General features: G+C 41.1%; 1 protein-coding gene across 1 annotated transcript in view; it reads left to right on the plus strand.

Annotated features, from left to right (window-relative positions):
- Positions 1-976: 976 nt before the first annotated feature.
- Positions 977-22745, plus strand: part of LOC144680891 (ras-related GTP-binding protein D-like) — a 61589-nt gene continuing 39820 nt past the window's right edge. The window contains exons 1-2 of the mRNA XM_078542412.1: positions 977-1239; positions 19438-19733. Coding sequence (XP_078398538.1) covers positions 1017-1239; positions 19438-19733 — 519 coding nt within the window. The 5' untranslated portion in view covers positions 977-1016. The remainder of the gene's footprint in view (positions 1240-19437; positions 19734-22745) is intronic.

The raw sequence follows: 22745 nt of genomic DNA on the forward strand, positions 1-22745 counted from the left end.
CGAGAGAGGTGATAGTGAGGTAGAGCTGGAAGGGACAGCATATAGATGAGGAATAGGAGGGGGTCAAAGATAGATTCTTGGCCAGGTGGGGAACACCAGAGGTTAGGATGCAGGAGCAGGAAGAGAAGCTATTACTAGTGATACTCTGGTGATGATTAGATAGAAAAGAATGGAATCACGTGAGACCTGTCCCACCCAACTGGAAAACAATGGAGCAGTGTTGGAGGATGGTGTGCTCAACCATGTCAAAGGCTGCAGACAGGTCAAGAAGGATGAGGTGGGGGTGGGGGGTGGAATTTGTCTTAGTCACAGTCACGCAGGATATCATTTGTGACTTTGATAAGAGCTGTTTTGGTACAGTGGCAGGGATGGAAACCTGAGTGGACTGATTCAGACATGGAGTTCCAGGAAAGGGAACAGATTTGGGAGGTGACAGCATGTTCTAGGACTTTGGAGAGGAAAGGGAGGTTGGAGATGGGACAGTAATTGCAAGGGGGCGGGATTCAAGGCTTTTTTGAGAGGGGTGATTACAGTGGATTTAAAGGAGAGAAGACAACACCTGAAGAGAAATAATCACTTACAATAATAACATGGCACGGATGAAAGAAGAAGCATATACAGTATATTCAATACAGAAAAACATGCTAAAGTGCTGCACACAACTTTGCCAGCATCGCCCACACCCAGAGCAAAATGTTTTTTTTTTAAAAAAAAGCAATTTCATCCCTGGCTAGTCAGAAAAAAAACAATCAGGTGGAGACAGTAACGATCACTACAGCAGACTGTATGTATTCAGCAATACTTCACGGGAGAGGTTATTAAAATGTGACAAAGATATTTTGTCCTGCAGCTGCACAATTTGGTTTTAAAACACAATCATCCGCAAATGATTAAAACTGGAGCCAGCGAAGCGGTAACGTGTAGAAGGAAGACTGGCTGCAGTTGCCTGTTGGAAAGATACTCTCTGTCTCTTGGTTCTGACACCGGATGTTTTCTGAAGAGGTGAAAGTTCATCAATGGTTTCTCACTATCGGGTGACAGTGAAGAACAGTAACAGTAAAGCTGACCAAAGGCTTGCTCGGGAAAGCTGCGCTAGAATGAGCAGGCTGGGGCTGGAGGAGTGCGGGGAGGAAGAGGACAGCGAGTGCGGCTCTATCGGACTGGAGTTCGCCTATGGGGGAGAAGCTGAGTGTAACATCGCGGATGGAGACCCCGACAACCCAGCAGCAACCGGCGAGGGTATGTACAGTGCAGTCAGCCACCCAACCCAACGCCTCTGATAAATCTAGTAGTCACCCCAGTCACACTCCCTGCCATTATCAGATTAATGCCATCAACTGCTCAGTAAGTTCAATCATTTGATTTGGAGCGTGTACCTCTGCTCCAATTAGTTTGTCTTCGCCTTGATGGTGTAAATATAATGTACGTAAGAACTTTCTTTGCAGCCCTCTGGGGTCCTTATTCCCCAAATGATCATCCTTCATCAATAAATATGGGCAGCCTATCGTCAATCAATGAGCCTCAGATGTTTCTCAGCAGGATAGCGATCTGGAGCAGGAATTTGTCAAAATGTTCCCATCCCTGTCGTGAAACATGAAGTCTAATTTATTTTATTTATTCTTGGGATATGGGCATCACTGGCTGGCAAGACCCAGCATTTATTGCTTATGCCTAATTGCCCTTGAGAAGGTGATGAACTGCCTCCTCAAACTGCTGATGCAGCCCATGTGGTGCAGGTACATCCCCACTGTTGTTAGGGAGTCCCCATCAAGGTCTCTAGGTGAGGGTAACTTATCCTGCACAGACTAGGGACCCACCTTATTTGCCACTGGGTTCTCCTGATGTTCTGTGGTTAAATGCACTGTGGTTTGGAGTTATACAGATCAAGGATGTCCAATGTTTGAAACAAAAACAGAATTACCTGGAAAAACTCAGCAGGTCTGGCAGCATCGGTGGAGAAGAAAACAGTTGACGTTTCGAGTCCTCATGACCCTTCGGCAGAACTGAAGTATAGTTAGGAGAGAGGTGAAATATAAGCTGATCCTTGGTCATTGCTAAGCCCTGATATTAGCTGGGGTGACGATGGTGAACTGCAATGCCATGACTGGATATTAGCCTTTGTCTGCCAATATTTATTATAGGATGACTGCAACCTTTTTCCTATGTACATAACAGGGTAGCCCAGCTGAGGAAGCTAAAGAAATACTGGTTATGTGTTCTGGCAACTAACCGCCATCCCCCCCACAGGAAATAACAACATCAAGTGCCTCTAAGCTAGGGAGGGGAAATCAAAAATTAGTCATGGTTTCTGCAATCTCATCATCTTTTCTGCAATGTGTAGGTGTTAATGTTAGATGAGCAAAACAATAATAACTTTCATTTATATAGCACCTTTAACATTGTAAAGAGACCTATGGCGCTTTACAGGAGCATTATCAAACAGCATTTGACTGAGTTATGTAAGGAGATATTTGGACAAGTGACAGGCAGGTTTTAAGAAACATCCTGAAGGAGGGTATTCCATAATTTAGAGCCCAGGCAACTGAAGGCACGGTTGCCACTAGTAGAGTGATAAAATTCAAGGAATGTGCAAGTGGCTAGAATTGGAGGAATGCAGAGATCTTGGAGGATTGTAGGGCTGGAGGGATCCCTTTATATATATATATATGGAGGGGCAAGCATGGTGGGATTTGAAATTGTTATGACGTGGCAGATGATGTGTGCCAGGCGGATCACAAGGGAAACTTGGTCACACTATCACAACGGTTTTGCAATTTGTATTTATTACGAGAAGATGTGTGCACTGAATTCAGAAGTAATAAGTCCAACAAGACCTTTAGCGATTTTAAATATTACATTAAAATACTTAATAAAAAAGTAAAAGACTTCAAGCACATACATAAGACTATAATTACTTACTACTATAACACATCCTAAAATTCCTAATTAACCTGACTCCCAGTTATACACTCCCTTTAAGGCAACAGTCCAAAATAGATTTTAGATTTAAAACAGAATCAGCAAGTTAACACAATACCCACTTGACAGTGGAATTCCAAATGGCTTTTCCCCAACTTCAGTTTCGTTATATAGCACACATGGCTGGAGGCTTCAGTAAGGCTATTTCATATACTCCTGTTAGATTTTATATGGCCTTCTGACACATAGCCTTTCATTCTCCTTTACACATGTTTCTCTCTTTTTAATATGTAAATTCTATTGTTCCATATGTCTTTGAAACTGTATCTTCCTCATAATATACAAAAACTTTCTTGTTGCCAAGATTGTCAGTAACCTTTGGGAAAAATAAACACATTCCTTAGCCTAGCTTATCTGGCTAGTTGGAAACAGACTAAGATCCCTTTGAAATCCAAATAACCCCTTCATTTATCTAAAAATGTAAATTCCCTTCACACCTTGCATCCTAAGCCAGCATCCATGTTTGCTCATCAGCTTGTCAAGCACCTAGCTTCTTTTGATGATTCCAAGCTTGCAGTCTACGTGACTCCAAATGTAATTAAATCACACAGACAGACCCAGCCGTACCTTCCCCATAAACCTACTCCATAATAAGCCAGAAAAACATTATGAAACTTATTATACCTTCATCACAAAATCAAGAATGAGAATTTTATAATCGAGACTTAACAGAACCAGGAACTAATGTAGGTCAGCGAGCACAAAGGATGGGCGAACATCTAGGGCTTGATGCAAGTTAGGATATAGGCAGTAGAGTTTTGGATGAATTCAAGTTTATGGAGAGGGCAAGATGAGAGGAAGCTACAAAAGCATTAGAATAGTTAACCTGGTTAAGCCTTTAGTTAATAATCTGCTAATACTCTAGTCCTATATATGAATGAGTGCCTTGTACTGGAATTCATGGCCTTCAAGAGAGCCAGATAGAAAAAAATAAAAGATAAAACTGGGTTTAAAGTGAGGGGCCAAAACTACAGTGTAGTTATAATTAGCCACAGAACAGCTACATAAATACTGTGGTTGTTGGAGATCAATCATCTCAGTATTAGGACAGCACTGCAGAAGTTCCTCAGTGTAGTGTCCTAGGCCCAACCATTTTCAGCTGCTTAATCAATGGCCTTCCTTCCATCATAAGGTCAGAAGTGGGGATGTTTGCTGATGATTGCACAATGTTCAGCGCCATTCGTGACCTCCTCAGATACTGAAGCAGTTCGTGCCCAAATGCAGCAAGACCTGGACAATATCCAGGCTTGGGCTGACAAGTGGCAAGTAACATTCACGCCACACAAGTGCTAGGCAATGCCCATATCCAACAAGAGAGAATCTAACCATTGCCCCTTGACATTCAATGGTATTACCTTCACTGAATCCCCCACTATCAACATCCAGGGGCTTACCATTAATATTATGACACAGCCAATGGTAAAATCTGAGTTGCTTAAGTCCCAGAGGGAAACTTGAAACAACTGTCATAATCCATTTTTGTAATTTGTAATTTCGAGATGCAGACTTGAATTCCATAGGAATAAGACCACTGAGTCTCATGGTTTTTATATAAAACTAAATTAAACATTTATAAGTTTAACAACAAATTAAACACATGCACATGACCGCAGGTTACTACTATAATAACTTTTTAACACATCCCGAAATTAACCACTCCCAGGTAAATCTCCATTAAGGCAACAGTAACCCCTAGACTTTAAATAAACACCAGGCAAAGCACATTTGACCTTACAAATTCCAAAGGAGGTTCCTTCGCAAGCTGGTTGGAGACATACAGGCTGGTTAGGTCTTAAATGCCTCTACCCTACACACAAACTGCTTTCTTTATATATCTAGCTTTCCCTTTGAATGTAAATTTTCCATTGTATCACTAGGTCTTTTGAACTTCAGTTCTTCTAACAATAAAACCCCTTTCATGGCATCAATTTTAGTAGTAAGCTGAAAAAATAAACACATTGTTTGGCTTCTGCTAGCTGGTGCAAGATTTTACCCGCAATCATGAATGGTTTATTCAACAAATGCAAATGAACACTTTACCTTACTGTTCTCCTTACTGTTCACCCAATTAACAACTCAAAACTACTACACATCAAAGCACCCAGACTAGCTGGCTTTAATCCAATTCAGATACACACCCAGACACAGACCCCCACTAGAATTATATTTTAAAAAATAATTTCCAGTAACATTATACACATTAATATCTCTTCATGATATCCCCCTCCCTATCGAAAAATGAACCCCGTCATAAGACAGCTTCATTTATAATAACCCATCTTACACTATCTCCTATACTTATTACACTATTACATTACCAGATGCATACATTAACATAACAATATATATACACAAGTCCTTGGTATCAGCAGAAATCATTCCAGTTCAGTGTCCAGGTTTTAAAATGACCAATTTTCCCTTTAAGCTTCAAACTCTTGATAACACATCTGCATTCAGATTCTCTCATCCAGCGACATGTATTATCTGTAGATTAAATGGCTGCAGTAATAAACTCCATCTGAATACTTTACACTTTTGCCTCAAAATTTGTCCAGAAACTTTAAAGGATTGCGGTCTTTATAAACAATTGTTTCTGATGAATTGTTTGCCACATAGATGTCAAAATGCTGCAACGCTAACACCAAACCCGATGTCTCCTTTTCGATCGTTGAATATCTTCTCTGCTGTGCATTCAACCTCCATGAAAAAATATCCGATTGATTTTTCAATTCCAGTGTAATCTTCTTGTAATAGTACGAAGTCTGCAATCTTCCAATCGTGGTATAGGATAGGAACCCGCTTTTGTCACCTCATTCACCTTTCAATAGTCCGCACACAGTCTTTATGTTTCATCTGGTTTCACTACCAGTACAATAGGCGAACTCAAGTTCCTGCAACTAGATTCAATATCATTTTGAAACATGAAATCAATTTCTTTCTGCACTTCCTATACTTCAAGTTTCCTATGTCGCTTGCATCAACAGCCAACTTAAATTGCTTGACGTAATTGGGTACTGCCAAAACTGGTGTCGTAGTTAATACAGTTTTCAAACTATCAAATGCCTTCTGATACTCCAGTGCCCATTGAAACTTCTTGTTCTTTTTTAATAGTTCAGTCAGTGGAGTAACCACACTGCTAAAATTTGGTACAAATTTCCGGTAAAACCCAAACATGCCCAGAAATCTCAAAACTTCTTGTTTTGTAGTAGGCACTGGGAAATCCACGATAGCCTTGACTTTCACATTTGAGCCACCTTACCATGTCCAGTGATATGGCCTAGATATGTAACTTGCACTTTTGCAAATTCACTTTTAGCCAAGTTCATCATCAAATTAGCTTCTTGTAATCGAGAAAATAATTCTTCCAGATGCTCTGACATCTGACTGAAAACTATTAAGTTAACAATATAAACGGCACAATTGCTTAGACCTGCAATTAAGTTGTTTGTTAGTCTTTGAAATGTCGCAGGTGCATTCTTCATACCAAATGGCATGACTTCAAACTGATGTAGTCCATTTTGCGTCACAAAAGCCAATATCTCCTTTGCTCTCTCCAATAACAGTACTTGCCAATATCCTCTTAGTAAGTCAATCTTTATGATAAATTTTGATTGTCCCACTTTCTCAATGCAATCTTCCAACCATGGTATAGGATAAGAATCCGCTTTTATCACCTCATTCACCTTTCGATAGTCCGCACACAGTCTTTGTGTTTCATCCGGTTTCGGTATCAGTACAATAGGCGAACTCAAGTTCCTGCAACTAGACTCATTGATATCATTCTGAAGCATGAAATCAATTTATTTCTGTACTTATGATAACTTTGCTGGATTTAATCTATAAAGATGTTGCTTTATTGAAGATGAAATTTGTACAGACACATCATGTAAAGCTAAATCCATCCTCCTCAACTTATTCCCACAAATAGATTTGCGTGACTGCAATGGCTTTTCCAAATCACTTTGACACTTGTCTGGAAGGTAACTCAATATTACATTTAAATTTTCAAGTACCCCCTCATTATCCAATTAGATTAGAGGAAAATCAATTTCAGAGTCCTGCACTACCACCTCTTTCTCATCAACGACCATCACTAATACCTCTTTTTGTCCCTCTTCCCTGTCAAAGTATTTTTAAGCATATTTACATGACACATCCTCTGCTTCATTCTTCTATCCGGAGTATTTATTAAATAATTTACTTCTCTCAATTTCTTTTCAATCCTGTAAGGTCCACTAAAGCTTGCCTTTAATGAGTCACTCAGTACTGGTAACAGAACTAGCACTTTTTCTCCAGCAACAAAACTGAAAGTTTTAGCTTTCTCATCTGCCTTCACTTTCATCACTTGCTGTGATATCTTTAAATGTTCCCTAGCCAACTCAAATGCTCTGCCCAATCTCTCTATGAAGTTTGATACATAATCCAGGACAGTAGTTTCTGAATTTTGACCCATCAAATTCTCATAAATCAATTTCAGTGGTCCCCTTACTTCATTACCATAAACTAGTTCAAAAGGGCTAAAACCAGTCGTTACATTCGGAGTGTCTTTAATGGCAAATAACAAGAATGGAATTCCTCCATCCCAATCCTGTGAATAATCCTGACAGTACATGTTCATCATAGTTTTTAAAGTTTGATGCCATCTTTCCAAAGCCCCTTGTGACTCTGGATGATAAGCTGTTGACTTAAATTGTTTTATCCCCAAAACTGTTCATTATTTCCTTAAACAGTTGTGACATAAAATTTGAACCCTGATCTGATTATATTTCCTTAGGTAAACCATATCTTGTAAAAACTTTAGTTAACTCCTTCACAATCTTCTTAGTTGTAATATTTCTTAAAGGCATCACTTCAGGAAACCTGGTAGACACACTCATTGTTGTCAGTAAGTACTGATTTCCGCTTTTAGTCTTAGGGAGGGGTCCTATATAATCATTCATGACCTTAGTAAAAGGTTCTTCAAATGCTGATGTTGGGATTAAAGGTGCCGGCTTAATCACTGCTTGTGGTTTCCCTATAGCCTGACATGGGTGACATATTCTACAGAAGTTGACTACATCCCTTTGTAATCCTGGCCAATAAAAATGTTTCTGCACTTTTGTCTGTATCTTTCTAATTCCTAAATGTCCCCCCAATGGAATTTCATGAGCAATCCTCAGAATCTCATTTTTATACCCTAATGGGATAATAATCTGATATACCTCCCTCCAGCTTTCATTTGCTGAAACATGATCTGGCCTCCATTTTCTCATTAAAATATCGCGCTTAAGGTAATAACATACTGGAATACATTTTGCCTCTTTTTTTGAGTAAGCTTTCTGATACAACTGTTTGAATTGCAAATCCTGATGCTGCAACTTAATTAACTGCCTTGAGTTAAACAGTTCAGCTGAATTGTTCTCTCCTGTCTCTTCTTTTACAGTGTTATTAAACACAATGCCAGCTAATTAGATTTCAACACCTTCCTGCTTTTGAACTACCTGCCCTTCTTGTTTTTCTTGTTCTACCCGATGAGCTTTTGATCTCATTATCACACAATCTGGAAACAATCCAGGATGCTCCTTCTGTAACACCTCTGTTGAAAACACTTCTACAGGCTGTTCAACTACCATAGGCATCACCCACATTTGTAATCCAGCTATATCATTAACCAGAATAAATTGAACCCCTGCAATGGGCAATTTTTCCACTATTCCAACAATAACTTCGCCAACTTTCCATTTAGTCTTTAAATTTATCTTCCACAATGGAATAGATTTAGCATCTCCATGAACCTCACTTATGATCACCTGCTCCTGCAATTCTCCCTCTGAACAACAAATATCACTATCCCACAACATTAAGGATTGACTAGCCCCTGTGTCTCTTAAAATTTTAACAACTTTACCTACTCCACCCTGTACACATGAAAAGACTTTCCCTTCACGTACAAAGTCTTTAAACATTTCTGCAGCTTGCTCCTCAGAATTCTCTTGGGTAAACTGTGAACACATTCCCACTTCTTTCCCTATCATTGATTCTCCCTGTTTTACCTATACACAAACCACTGTTTTCTCCTGTGCCTGAACTTCAGAACCCACAGTACTTTTACTTCCAGAACTTTTCTGCACTTCAATAATTCCAACAGATTTTCCCAGTAATTTCCAATGTACTGATTTCGCATGCCCCATTTTATTACAATGAAAACACATCACTTTTCTAATGTCACTTCTACCTTCAGCACCTCCCATTTTTATTCTGAGAAAAAACTTGCTGGGAATTTCCAGCTACTCCTCTTCCCTGACTACCCACCTCCCTTTCATCTTCCCATTTTCTACCCTTTTCCGATTTAAAAGGGTGATGTCAAAAAGGTTTAGCTCTATGAACTAACTCATAATCATCAGTTATCTCTGCTGCTTGACTTATGGAAACAACCCTCTGTTCCTCCACATGAGTTCGCATTACCGAAGGGATTGAGTCTTTATATTCTTCCAAAAGAATTATTTCTCTGAGAGCTGCATATGTTGTCTCTATTTTTAGTTCCTGTACCCACCGGTCAAAATTACTTTGTTTTACTCTTTCAAACTCAATAAAGTTTGCCAGGGCTGTTTCCTCATATTCCTAAATTTCTGCCTGTATGGCTCAGGAACCAACTCATATGCGATCAGAATAGCCTTTGTTTTCCACATCATAATTCACCGATACCTCCTCAGATAGCGAAACGTATTCCTCATGTGCTGTACCCACCAACCTGGACTGTAACAATAATGTCCAGTTTTCCTGTGGCAATTTCATCTGTTTAGCTATCTTCTCAAATGAAATAAAGAATGCTTCAATATATTTTTCCTCAAACTTTGGAAGAGCTTGTACAAATTTAAACATCTCCCCACTGGATTCTACTCTGGAGATAAGTCCTTTCTCACCTCCTGGCATCTCTTTTTTAACTGCCAACATTTTCAGTTGGAATTTTCTGTCTCTCTCTTTCTCTTTCCTCCCTCTCTATCTTCACAATTTCTCATTCCCTTTCCTGTTTTCCTTCTATCTCCTGCCTTTCTGCCTGTTCCCTTTTGAATGCTGTGTCTCTTTCTTTTTCTTCCAATTCAATCGTTTTCATTTGCAACTGAATCTGAGCCCATTCCCCTTGGAGAACTCTATCTCTCAGGTATTCCTTCCAATTTCAAATGCTGCACTATCACTTCAATTATATCTGATTTCCTAGCCCCCGCAAGTAACCCCAATTATAATTTATCTGCCAACTCTGTCGACTTACTCTTGGTTACTTTTCGTAACCCAGAGTTATGTCTTCTACTTCCAAGTAAGACTTTGCCATGGATATAACCATTTTTGCAGTCGCACCACTTCTAAAAAACCTCACCAACTCCTGAATTCAAAGTGCTTCTCATACTTGTAACCTTAAGATTCATCAATTCCAAACCAATCAAGGAATTACAAATATATCCTGCCAAGAGCCCCCAGTTATTACGACTTGGCCGATGGTAAAGACTGAGTTGTTCAAATCCCAGAGGGAAACTTGAAACAACTGTCATAATCCATTTTTGCAATTTGTAATTTCGAGATGCAGACTTTGAATTCAGAAGGAATAAGAGCACCGAGTCTTGTGGTTTTTATATAAAACTAAATTAAACATTTATTAATTTAACAACAAATTAAACACATACACATGACTACACATTATTACTATAATAACTTTTTAACAAATCCCCAAATTAACCACCCCAGATAAATCTTCACTAAGGCAATAGTAACCCATTGGGTAGAATTTTGCTGTTCGCGAGCAGGGGTCGGGGCCCTCTTGCCGACGTGTAAAATGACACGGGATGACGTTGGGCGGAACGCCCGACGTCAACCCGTCCCATTTAAATTTTCAGGAAGGCGGGGTCGCAGCAAAATCAGCTGTGGGCCCGCCAACTTGTCAATGGCCACTTGAGGCCATTGACAGGATCAATTAAGCAATTGAAGGACCTGCCTGTCCAACCTTAAAGTTGGTGAGTTGGCCAGGAGCCCTGGCGGCAAATAGAGAAAACATGAAACCTCATCCAGCGGCGGGATAAGGTTTCATGTAGGGTTTTAAAAATTGTAATAAAGTTGTTCCGTAAATTATGAACATGTCCCAACTCATGTGACATTGTCACATGAGGGGACATGTAAGGGAATTTTTTTTTTTTCTATTTTTATTATTTTTAAAAGTCGAGGCGATCTCCCTGAGGCTGCACTTAGCCTCGGGGAGATGAGTGTGCTCTTTCGTGTGTAGGCGCGAAAGAGCGCACTGTCGATTTTGGGGATTTCCCCCCCTGCCCGCACAGGGAGCACATAGCGCTTCCCGGTGGACGTCACGCTGGGCGGGCCTTAATTGGCCCGTCCATATAAAATGGCAGCGCGGCCCCGATCATTGCCGACGATCGGCTCCACGCCCGCCAGCGATTGGGTCAGGCCCGTCTGCCCGACACACAGAAAATTCTACCCATAGACTTTAAATAGACACCAGGCAAAGCACATTTAATCATACGAACTCCAAAGGAGGTTCCTTCGCAAGGTGGTTGGAGACTTACAGGCTGGTTAGGTCTTAAATGCCCTGCACAAACAAACTCCTTTTTTATATACCTAGCTTTCCCTTCGAATATAAATTTTCCATTGTATCACTAGGTCTTTTGAACTTAAGCTCTTTTAACAATAAAACCCCTTTCATAGCACCAATTTGATTAGTAAGCTGAAAAAATAAACATATTGTTTGGCTTCTTCTAGCTAGGTGCAAGATTTTACCCAGAGTCTTGAACAGTTTATTCAACAAATGCAAATTAACGCTTTACCTTACTGTCCTCCTTACTGTTCACCCAGTTACCATCTCAGAAGTACTATACCTCAAAGCACCTGGACTAGCTGGCTTTAATCCAATTCAAACATACACCAAGACAGACACCTAAATACAGAACCCACTAGAATTCTATTTTTTTTTTAAATTCCAGTAACATTATACACATTAATATCTCTTCAAGACAGTTGACCAGAAACTGAAATGCACTAGCCATATAAATACTATGGCTACAAGAACAGGTCTGAGGCTAGGAATCCTGCAGTGGGTAACTCACCTCCTGACTCCCCAAAGCCTGTCCACTATCTACAAGGCACAAGTCAGGAGTGTGATGGAATACTCCCCACTTGCCTTGATGAATGCAGCTCCAATATCACTCAAGAAGCTTGACACCATCCAGGACAAGAGCAGCCCGCTTGATTGGCACCCCTTCCGCAAACATTCACTCTCTCCACCACCAATGCACGGTGGCAGCAGTATGTACTATCTACAAGATGCATCGTAGGAACTCACCTAGCCTCCTTAGGCAGCACCTTCCAAACCTACGACCACTACCATCTAGAAGGACATGGGCAGAAGATACAAGAGGACATCACCACCTGGAAGTTCCCCTCCAAGTCACTCACCAACCTGACTTGGAACTACATCACTGTTCTTTCACTGTCGCTCGGTCAAAATCCTGGAAGTCCCTCCCTAACAGCACTGGGTGTACCTACACCACATGGACTGCAGTGGTTCAAGAAGGCAGCTCACTACCACCTTCTGAAGGGTAATTAGGGATGGGCAATAAATGGTGGCCTAGCTAGCGATGCCCACATCCAGAAATGAATTTTTTAAAAAAGCATTTTCATTATCCAAATATAGACCCAGATAGTAATAGTGTCGAGGGAAGAGTTCCTGAAGTGTGTTCTGGAGAACTTTCTTGCACAGTATGGTTTTGGCCCAATGAGGAAGGAGGCACTGCTGGAATAAAATCAGAAAATGTTGGAAATACTCAGCAGGTCTGGCAGCATCTATGAAGGGAAAATCGGTGTTAATGTTTCAGGTTGATGACCTTTCACCAGAACTGGGAAAAGTTAAAAGTGTTTTGAGCATGTGAAATGGAGTGTGGGAAGAAGAGCAAAGGAGAAGATCTCTGATGGGGTGGAAGGCAGGAGAAGTTAAATGACAAAAGGTTTCATGGTGCAAGGCCAAAAAGAGTGGTAATGGAGTGGTAAAGAGTGGTAAAGAAACAAAAGAGGTGTGAATGGCAGGATCCTGAATAGTTGTCCTCCAAATTCAAAGTAAAGGAAATAGAGGCAAATGAGAGAAAAAAGCAAATCATCATGTAAGCAGTGGGAATTATCTAAAATTGTTAAACTCAGTATTGAATCCAGAAGGCTATAAAGTGTCCAGTCAAATGTGCCTTTCTTTAAGCTTGCGTTGAACTTCATTGGAATACTGTACCAGGCCAAGGACAGAAAGATCAGAGTGAGAATTAAAATGACAGATGACTGAAAGCTTGGGGTCACATTTGTGAACTGAGTGGAGGTATTCCATAAAGCATTCACCCAGTGTGTTTGGTCTTCCCTGTGTAGAGAAGACCACATCATGAACAGTGTATATACTAAACTGAAAAAGTACAAGTAAATTACTTGGAAGGAGTGTTTGGAGTCTTGGACAGTGACAAGGGAGGAGGTAAAAGGGCATGTGTTGAATCTCTTGCACTTGCCTGGAAAAGGTGCTAAGGAAAGGGAGGGTGTGTTAAGGTGACTGAGGAGCGGACCAAACTATTTCAGAGGGAACAGTCCCTTTTGGAAAGCTGAAAGGGAGGGGAGGGGAAGATGCGTTTTGTGGTGGCCTCAGTGGAAATCAATGGATTAGGGAGGCTGATGGGGTCAAAGGTGAGGGCAATGGGAATCATGTTGTGGTTCTGGGAGGGAGGGGAACGGGTGAGAGCAGAGGTACATAAAATAGAATGGGCACATTCAAGGGCCCTGACAATCATGGGGTCAGAGCAAATCTTCGTTTGAGGAAAAAGTAAGAATATCAGATGCGCTGGTATGGAATTTTGCATCATATGAACAGATGTGACAGAGATGGAGGAACTGGTAGAATGAAATAGAGTCCTTACAGGAAGTGGATTGTGACGAAGTGTGGTCATGGTAGCTGTGGTAGCATATTAAACCCACCGGATGGGCTTATATCCTATCCCCAGGAATGGAGACCGAGAAGACAAGGAACGGAAGAGAAGAGTCTGAGGTAGACCATGTAAACACATAAAAGAAGTGGAAATTGGAAGTAAAGACGATTAAATTTTCCAGTTTAGAAATAATAATCCTGGACAAAATTTGCAGTCACTTGGACAAATGTGGATTGGAATGAGATGTTAAATCTATTAGTACAAAATCTAAAATGACTCGCCATTCATTGCTTGTCCAAGGTGCATTTTAAAGCTAATTTGGGCTGCAGGTTCTTGTAGACCAAGAACAACTAACCACAATTTTTGTACACTTTCAGGGCAGACAAAAGTAATGTTGACTGGACTGGCAAATGGATTAGGTGCTGTCTTTACCTGACTAATGACTAAAACGAGAGAAAGTGACATAATAGATTTTGGTAGGGAGAATGAGGAGAGGCAATGTAAAATAAAGGATACAGTTCTAAAAGAGATGCAGGAGCAGAGGGACCTAGGGGTATATGTGCATAAATTGTGGAATGTAGCAGGGCAGATTGAGAAAGTGGTTAACATGGCACATGGAATCCTGGGCTTTATAAATAGGGGCGTAGATTACAGGAGCAAGTAAGTTACGGTGAACCTTTGCAAAACACTAGTTTGGCCGAATATTGTGCCCAATCTGGACACCACACTTTTTAGGAAGATTGTGAAGGCATGAGAGGATGCAGGAAAGATTTGCAAGAATAGTTCCAGGGAGGACAGACTTTGGTTATATGGGATGAGGGACTTCAGTTAAATGGATAGATTGAGAGAGTTGTTCTCCTTAAAGAGAAGGTTGTTATGATCCATCCCCGTAGAGACTAGTAACTTTTTTTAAAAAAGATGAGTTCCCAAAACGATCCAGTGGAAGAAACCGATGGGCAAAATCTCACTTTTTAAAACTTTTATTGTAACAATAAAGCCAAAATCAACATTATTTAAACATTATTTAACAGGCAAATAATATTTCAAACAGAAAGGTAAATTTCACTTTAAATCGATACCACAAAAGCTACTGACACACACGTAGCATCATGGGCAGCCCCAAAGTTTCTCTCAGCTCTCCAGCAGAGATTCACCACATTTCGCCACATCTGGTTGAATCTTCCAAGGGCCTTTGCCAATGACTCCACTCCGTCCAAATTTTCTGGTTACAATCATCACCAGCAAAGCACACTTTGACGAACCCTCCCTTCCTCTGGCCTCTCAACCCTGACAACAGGGATTCCCAGAGACTTCCTTATCCAACTCCTTGAATAAACCCCCGTTATAAAGTCTGGTCTGCTCTGGTAAAACTGCCTTTTCCACAGAGAGATTTGCTGCTCCTTTACTGAGTAGTAAAGGCCTTTTCTTCGGAGAGTTTTACTTCCTCTGCCACCACAAGATTTTTCTGAGACAGTGACTTTGTTTTCTGCCTAGCTGCAGCAGAACAGCTGCAAAACCCAAATTAGTTGTCTGTCTGTCTTTAGCTAACTCTTATTTCCTTAGCAACCTAGATCACCTAAGCATTTCTCAGAAGTCTAATGACAACATTTCCAGGAACCACTTTAACTTCTTCTCCCAGAACTTAGTTTCACCACGGGTTTAATGAGACCTACACAAAGCACAAGGTTCATTGCACCTTCCCCCTTGAGAGAAAGATATCTTACCATAGTAAAGGTTTTTCACAACATTTTCAATATACAACACATTTTCAACATTGTGAACGTTTTAACGATTAACTTATTACACACTGCAGGTAACATGCTTTGTCCCTTTTGTGATATTTCACCATTGAACATCTTGTATTTTGCAATACTGTAGGGCTGAGCGAATAACAAAACAACTGAATGTGACCATTAGGTTTTAAGATTCCACCCACATGAATTCTTAGAGTCCCTTCTGCAAACAAGATTTTATTTCACTACTGGCTGATCCACTTTCTTTCAATCTCCTTAAAAGATTTCCCTTCTTACTTTGCATAGTTTCTGTAGTTTTTCGATGTCCTTGTCTTCCATGTTGTACTTTAGTTTTTTTCTATCTCACGTTGTTTCTTAAAATCTGTGTAGGATGGTGTACAGACTGGACCCTGGGATAGCATTTGTGAGGGGTCCAAAGGTTTTACAATTTGTTTGGTCTGGTTAACTTTGACATGAACCACATTGCTAATTGTTGGCAATCCATCTTGTTTCTGGGTACAGGCTATAATGAACTGGAACTCAAGAAGAAATTCCCTGCCATCCTGCTTTCTATTCTCTGGGTTCAGCATCTCCCCTGTTTCTCTTTAAAACTGGACACGGCCTACCATCAGGGCTTTATTTGGTGCTGGTTTCAGAACTTTCATCTTTTAAACCAGGCTGTGAACCATAGGTTAACTCCTGATCTCCATTTCCTCCCTATCTGCTATTTTCTTCATGTCCAAGTCTATGAAAAAACGTTTCAGCCAACCAAACATCCGAATTGTCCTTCATAACAACTCAATTCACCTAATCTGGTTTAAATTCAAGGTCACTTTTAACATTAAGTTCTTTTCCACAACCTAATCCTTCGTTTTACTTTTCCAGGAGTTGTATGTTTAACGCTGCCTCCTTTAGTGCGAGCGGTTCATTTTTCTGTCGAGTAAAATCCTCTTTAACTGCTATAAGAACTTCATTGAGGTTATTTCAATGCATAGCTAAGGAAGATTTAATAATCCTTTTTATTCAGTTCACAAATTCTCCTACCCTTCTGCTGTTGCTCCATATTCCAGTGAACTTGAGCTTTGACTATTTCTATTCTAGCAAGAGCGATTGCTTCCTCATTCTGAAGTTTTACTTTATGTTCAAGAACACATATTCCTTTCTGCAGCTCTGTAATGTTAACATTGAGCTCGGCTTTCCCACTTTCCTTCAAAGCATGCCTTTTCTCTGTTTTGTCATTAGCTTTGAGTACTGTTGCTATTTGCTTTGCCAAACCTTGCTCATGCTTTTCCTGCATTTTTAAACTTCTCCATCTGCATTAGCTTTTACTCCTCAGCTGGAAGCTTCACTGCCCTTTGTAATCTAGCAGGCTGAGTTTCTGACTCTGTTAACACATCTTTAGTTGGAACATCAACTTTAACATCGGGTTTACAGAATGTCGTTGATTCTTTCACTCAACTTTTTCTGTACAGCTTCAGTTGCAGTGTCAGCAGCCTCAGCCAGCTTCCCTGAAACCATTGGAGACAGCAGCACTTTATCCCCAGCCATGTCATGTCCTAGTAAGAAATGCACTCCTTCACAGAATCACACAGAATCACAGAATCACACAGTGCAGAAGAGGCCCTTCGATCCATCGAGTCTGCACCGACATGTGAGAAACACACAGCTTCATTGACAAATTAACAACGACATCCACAATAATTAAGATCAATGACTAAACCACATTATAAATTAACCTCGTGCAAAGGAACGAGTAAACAGCTTCCATCAATGCCCCATATCATTACTTTTTTTGTTCAGTGAACATTTTGGAGAGAGCTTCATGTCTTCTGACAATATTGCCAGGAACCACTCTAACTTCTTCTCCCAGAGCTTTAGTTTCACTCTGGGTTTAAAGGGACCTTCAGAAAAAAGAAAATACAAGCTTTTTCCAAAGCACAAGATTCATCACAAGGTTGAGAGGAGATCTAATGAAGATGTTCAAAATCATGAGGGGTTTGGACTGAGTAGATAGAGAGAAACTGTTTCCATTGGCAGAAGGGTCGAGAACCAGAAGACGCTGATTTAAGGTGAATGGCAAAAGAACCAAAGGTGACATGAGGAAAAGTTTTTTAAACATCGTATGGTTAGGATTTTCAATGCACTGCCTGGTGGAGGCAGATAATTGGAAATTTATCTGAAGTGAAAGAAATGGAAGGCCAAGGGGAAAAGGGTGTGGGACTAGCTGAGTGGCTTTTGCAGAGAAAGGGACATGATGGGCCAAATGGCATCCTTTGGTCCTGTAACAATTCTATGATAAATATTCTTAGCTCCTGCTGCTACTGCCACCATCAACATAATTAATGTCATAACTGATTCCTTTTACAAACCTCCCATTTCTAACTAAAGATTTATTTGGCCCCAACAGAATTTCCATTGTAACCCATAGAAGAGCTAAAACCTTTGAGACCAGCCTGTAATCATTGTCACTTAGTCAGCCCTTGGTCAACTGGACTTGCTTCCAACAATAGTTTGATTGTTAGTTTAGAGAATATTTTCTCTACCTTTTAGTCTTTACAGAGTGTCAAATGTATATTAATTGTGTTAATTAAGTTGTGGTGGGCATTAACTGGGGATGCTCTTGTGCCCCTATTAATAGATACAGATTAAATCTGTAGTTTTTAAGTTAGGAGATACCTGCTCACAATGTGTAATTCTGTAAATAAATGCTTATATGTGTGAGTAAAGATTGGCTCCAGTTCTATCCTTCACCAACTGGCTTTTTGGATTATGACACAGAACTGTCAATACTGCAAATAAAATGATTTTAAGTACTGAACACAACATTTTGATCAGAAGTAACTTGCTTGCAATAAGTATGAGCTCTTATTTAAGTGGGTTGCTAAAAGTGAGGAAGAGGTAAACCAAAGAAACGTATGGCTGAATTATACGAGGCACCGGATTCCTCTTCTTGCCCCACCTCAGCTAAAAGATAGCATATAAAGGAGCAATAAAATCCGGCCCATAGATTTATTTTGAAGTACTCAACTTAAGAATCTTATTCTGATACACATCGCTGTTTATGTTAGCAATAAACAACAATTTCAGGAAAAGTCTATGGATTAAAACACAAAATATTATAATAGCTGTCTTAAATTGGCCATTAATAGGCGCTCGGGAACCGGTTATTCTGCCTCAGAGAGCTGCTGGCCAATTAGAGGTCATTAGCTCTCCAGAACGTAAGGGCAGAGACGTACAGCACTGGATCAGGATTTGAGTAAGTGTCTGCGAGTGTCGCCGGCTGTCAAGTTGACAAGCCTGGCAAGGGGTGGGGGACAAGGGGGGTGGGGGACAAGGGGGGTTGGGGGGGGCTAGGGTTTGAGAAGCCATGGTGGAGGGGAACCTGACAGAGGGTAACACCATGGGGAAGCAGCTAAGGAGGGAACCATCCTCCTGCCAACCAGCAGCCCATGTAAGAAAACCTGCCTGGCTGGGCGCTTGGCATGGACTCCTCCCGCTGCCAATTAAAACTGCGTGTCTCAGTAAAGATTCTTCAATTTGATTGCTTAAGGTGATACGTGGTTGTTTGCCCTGTTCACACAGGTCCCACACCCTCTGGAGAGGGCATTGTGTTGTTTCAGATTTTGAACCACCGTAAATTTCAGTGCAAAAGCCCATAGAAAGCCTGTGGGCAAGTGTAAGTATAATGAATATGTTCTTTCCTGCAGAATGGAGGGTGTGTTTAATTGTTCCCCATCCCAGGGGTGAATAGTCCTTGTTTAATTTTTCAAAACGCTTTTTATTTTTATTTTTAGTTATGCACTTCAGTGATGACTACTGCACAGAGGTCAAACCCAGGATCCTGCTAATGGGACTGAGAAGAAGCGGAAAATCTTCTATCCAGAAAGTAGTCTTCCACAAAATGTCGCCTAATGAGACACTCTTCCTAGAAAGTACCAACAAAATCTGTCGGGATGATATCGCCAACAGCTCTTTTGTTAATTTTCAGATCTGGGACTTTCCTGGGCAGATTGATTTTTTTGATCCAACATTTGACTATGAGATGATCTTCAGAGGGACAGGGGCCTTGATATTTGTGGTTGACTCACAGGTAATGTACTCTAAACTTTAGATTCAGCTGCTAAAAACTGTTACTTTCCATCCAACATCTTAAATTCCAAGGGATCTTTCAGTAGATGTCAAACATGGACGATTTCTTACACCATAAATGATTGGGATAGATTTCGAACAGATCTAGTAACTCAAGACTGGGCACCCATGAGGCGCTGTGGGTCATCAGCAGCAGCTGAATTGTACTCAGCTACAATCTGTAAACTCCTGGCCCGGTATATCCCCCATTCTACCATTGCCATCGAGCCAGGGAATCAACCCTGGTTCAATGAAGAGTGCAGAAAGGCATACCACGAGCAGCACCAGGCATACCTAAAAATGAGATGTCAACCTGGTGAAGCTACAACAGAAGGCTACTTGCATGTCAAACAGCATAAGCAGCAAGTGATAGACAGAGCGATTCCATGATCAACGGATCAAATCTAAGCTCTGCAGTCCTGCCACATCCAGTCGTGAATGGTGGTGGACAATTAAACAACTCACTGGAGCACAAGGCTCCACAAATATCCCCATCCTCAATGATGGAGGAGCCCAGCACATCAGTGCAAAAGATAAGGCTGAAGCATTTTCAACAATCTTCAGCCAGAAGTGCCGAGTGGATGATCCATCTTGGCCTCCTCCAGTGATCTCCAGCATCACAGATGCCAGTCTTCAGCCAATTCAATTCAATTCACTCCATGTGATATCAAGAAATGGCTGAAGGCACTGCATATTGCAAAGGCTATGGGCCCTGACAATATTCCGGCAATAGTACTGAAGACTCGTGCTTCAGAATTTGCCACATCCCTAGCCAAGCTGTTCCAGTACAGCTACACACAGGTATCTAACCGGCAATGTGGAAAATTGCCCAGGTATGTCCTGTACACAAAAAGCAGGACAAATCCAACCCAACCAATTACCGCCCCATCAGCCTAGTCTCATCATCAGTAAAGTGATGGAAGGGGTCATCAACAGTACTATGAAGCGGCACTTGCTTAGCAATAACCTGCTCACTGATACTCAATTTGGGTTCTACCAAAGTCACTCAGCTTCTGACCTCATTACAGCCTTGGTTCAAGCATGGAAAAAAGAGTTGAACTCCAGAGATGAGATGAGAGTGACTATCCTTGACATCATGGCAGCAATTGACTGAGTGTGGCATCAAGGAGCCCTAGCAAATGGGAGTCAATGGGAATCAGGGGGAAAGCTCCGCTGGTTGGAGTCATACCTAGCACAAAGGAAGATGGTTGTGGTTGTTGGAGGTCAGTCATCTCAGTTCCAGGACATCACTGCAGGAGTTCCTCAGGGTAGTGTCCTAGGCCCAACCATGTTAGTTGCTTCAGCAATGACCTTCCTTCCATCATAAGGTCAGAAGTGGGGATGTTTGCTGGTGATTGCACAATATTCAGCACCATTAGCAATTCCTCAGATACTGAAACAGTCCATGCCCATATACAGCAAGACCTGGACAATATCCAGGCTTGGGTTGACAAGTGACAAGTAACATTTGCGCCACACAAGTACCAGGCAATGCCCAGCTCCAACAAGAGAGAATCTAACCATCTGCCCTCGACATTCAATGGGATTACCATCACTGAATCCCCCACTATCATCATCCTGGGGGTTACCATTGACCAGAAACTGAACTGGACCAGCCATATAAATACTGTGGCTACAGGAGCAGGTCAGAGGCTGGGAATTCTGAGGTGAGCAACTCACCTCCTGATTCCTCAAAGCCTGTCCACCATCTACAAGGCATAAGTCAGGAGTGTGATGGAATACTCTCCACTTGCCTGAATGAGTGCAGCTCCAACAACATTCAAGAAGCTCAACGCCAACCAGGACAAAGCAGCCTACTTGATTGGCACCCCTTCCACAAGCATCCACTCCCTCCACCACTGACGAACAATGGCAGTAGTGTGTACCATCTACAAGATGCACTGCAGAGACTCACCAAGGCTCCTTTGGCAGCACCTTCCAAACCCACGACCACTACCATCTAGAAAGACAGGGGCAGCTGATACATGGGAACACCTTACCTGGAAGTTCCCCTCCAAGCAACTCACCATCCTGACTTCGAAACATATTGCCGTTCCTTCACTGTTTCTGGGTCAAAATCTTGGAAGTCCCTCCCTAACAGCGCTGTGGGTGTACCTGCATCACAGGGACTGCAGCGGTTCAAGAAGGCAGCTAGCTTAGCACCACCTTCTCAAGGGCAGTTAGGGATGGGCAATAAATGCTGGCTTAGGCAGCGATGCCCACATGCCATAAATGAATACAAGAAAAAAGTCCCAACTACCAGTTTGTAAATGATAAATTCTTGAGACACCTGAAGGGTAGACTACGATGGGGTTAAACCCATTCCAAGCACACAATGAATGCCTTTGCTTCAGAAACTTTCATTGTTCTGCATTCATGCCGCTGTGAAGCAGTCAGGCAGACAATTACTACAAAGTAAAAGGAAACATTTAATTAAAAATGCAAGGAACTGTTCTGTGTAATTCAATGGCATTCATGAATTTAAAGGATTTGCTTTGCTTAATTCAAAGCTACATGGTAGTTTGTTGAAGAATAAACATTTTTGCATCTTTGGTGATTTTTAACATTGCCGCTACTTTATTATTCCTGCTTTTAATCACATGTATTTTTCAATATATAATAACGTAACTCCACTGCATACAAAATTGGATACAAACTTTGGCACACTGATGTCGCAAATTGTCTTTCCCCTCTAGGACTTGGTTTTGAATCCAGCCAGGATTAACGAGATCAAAGTCTTCCTTTTTTACCTGTAAGGGTTGCAGCTGAAGTGTGTTTGGACAATCCCAAGTGAACTGGGCAGTCCGTAGCACAAAACAACACAAAATTAGGAACACACTTGGAAAAGCCATTAAGATGTTTGCTGTAAGAAATGGGGGAAAAAATGTAGTTCTATGAATGGCAGAAGTTTTGAAGATTTGCCTGAATTCCTTATTGGGATTATTAGTGACTATCTTTTAATTATAATATGGCC

Source organism: Cetorhinus maximus, chromosome 5, assembly GCF_964194155.1.
Source record: "Cetorhinus maximus chromosome 5, sCetMax3.hap1.1, whole genome shotgun sequence".
Taxonomy (NCBI): Eukaryota; Metazoa; Chordata; class Chondrichthyes; order Lamniformes; family Cetorhinidae; genus Cetorhinus; species Cetorhinus maximus.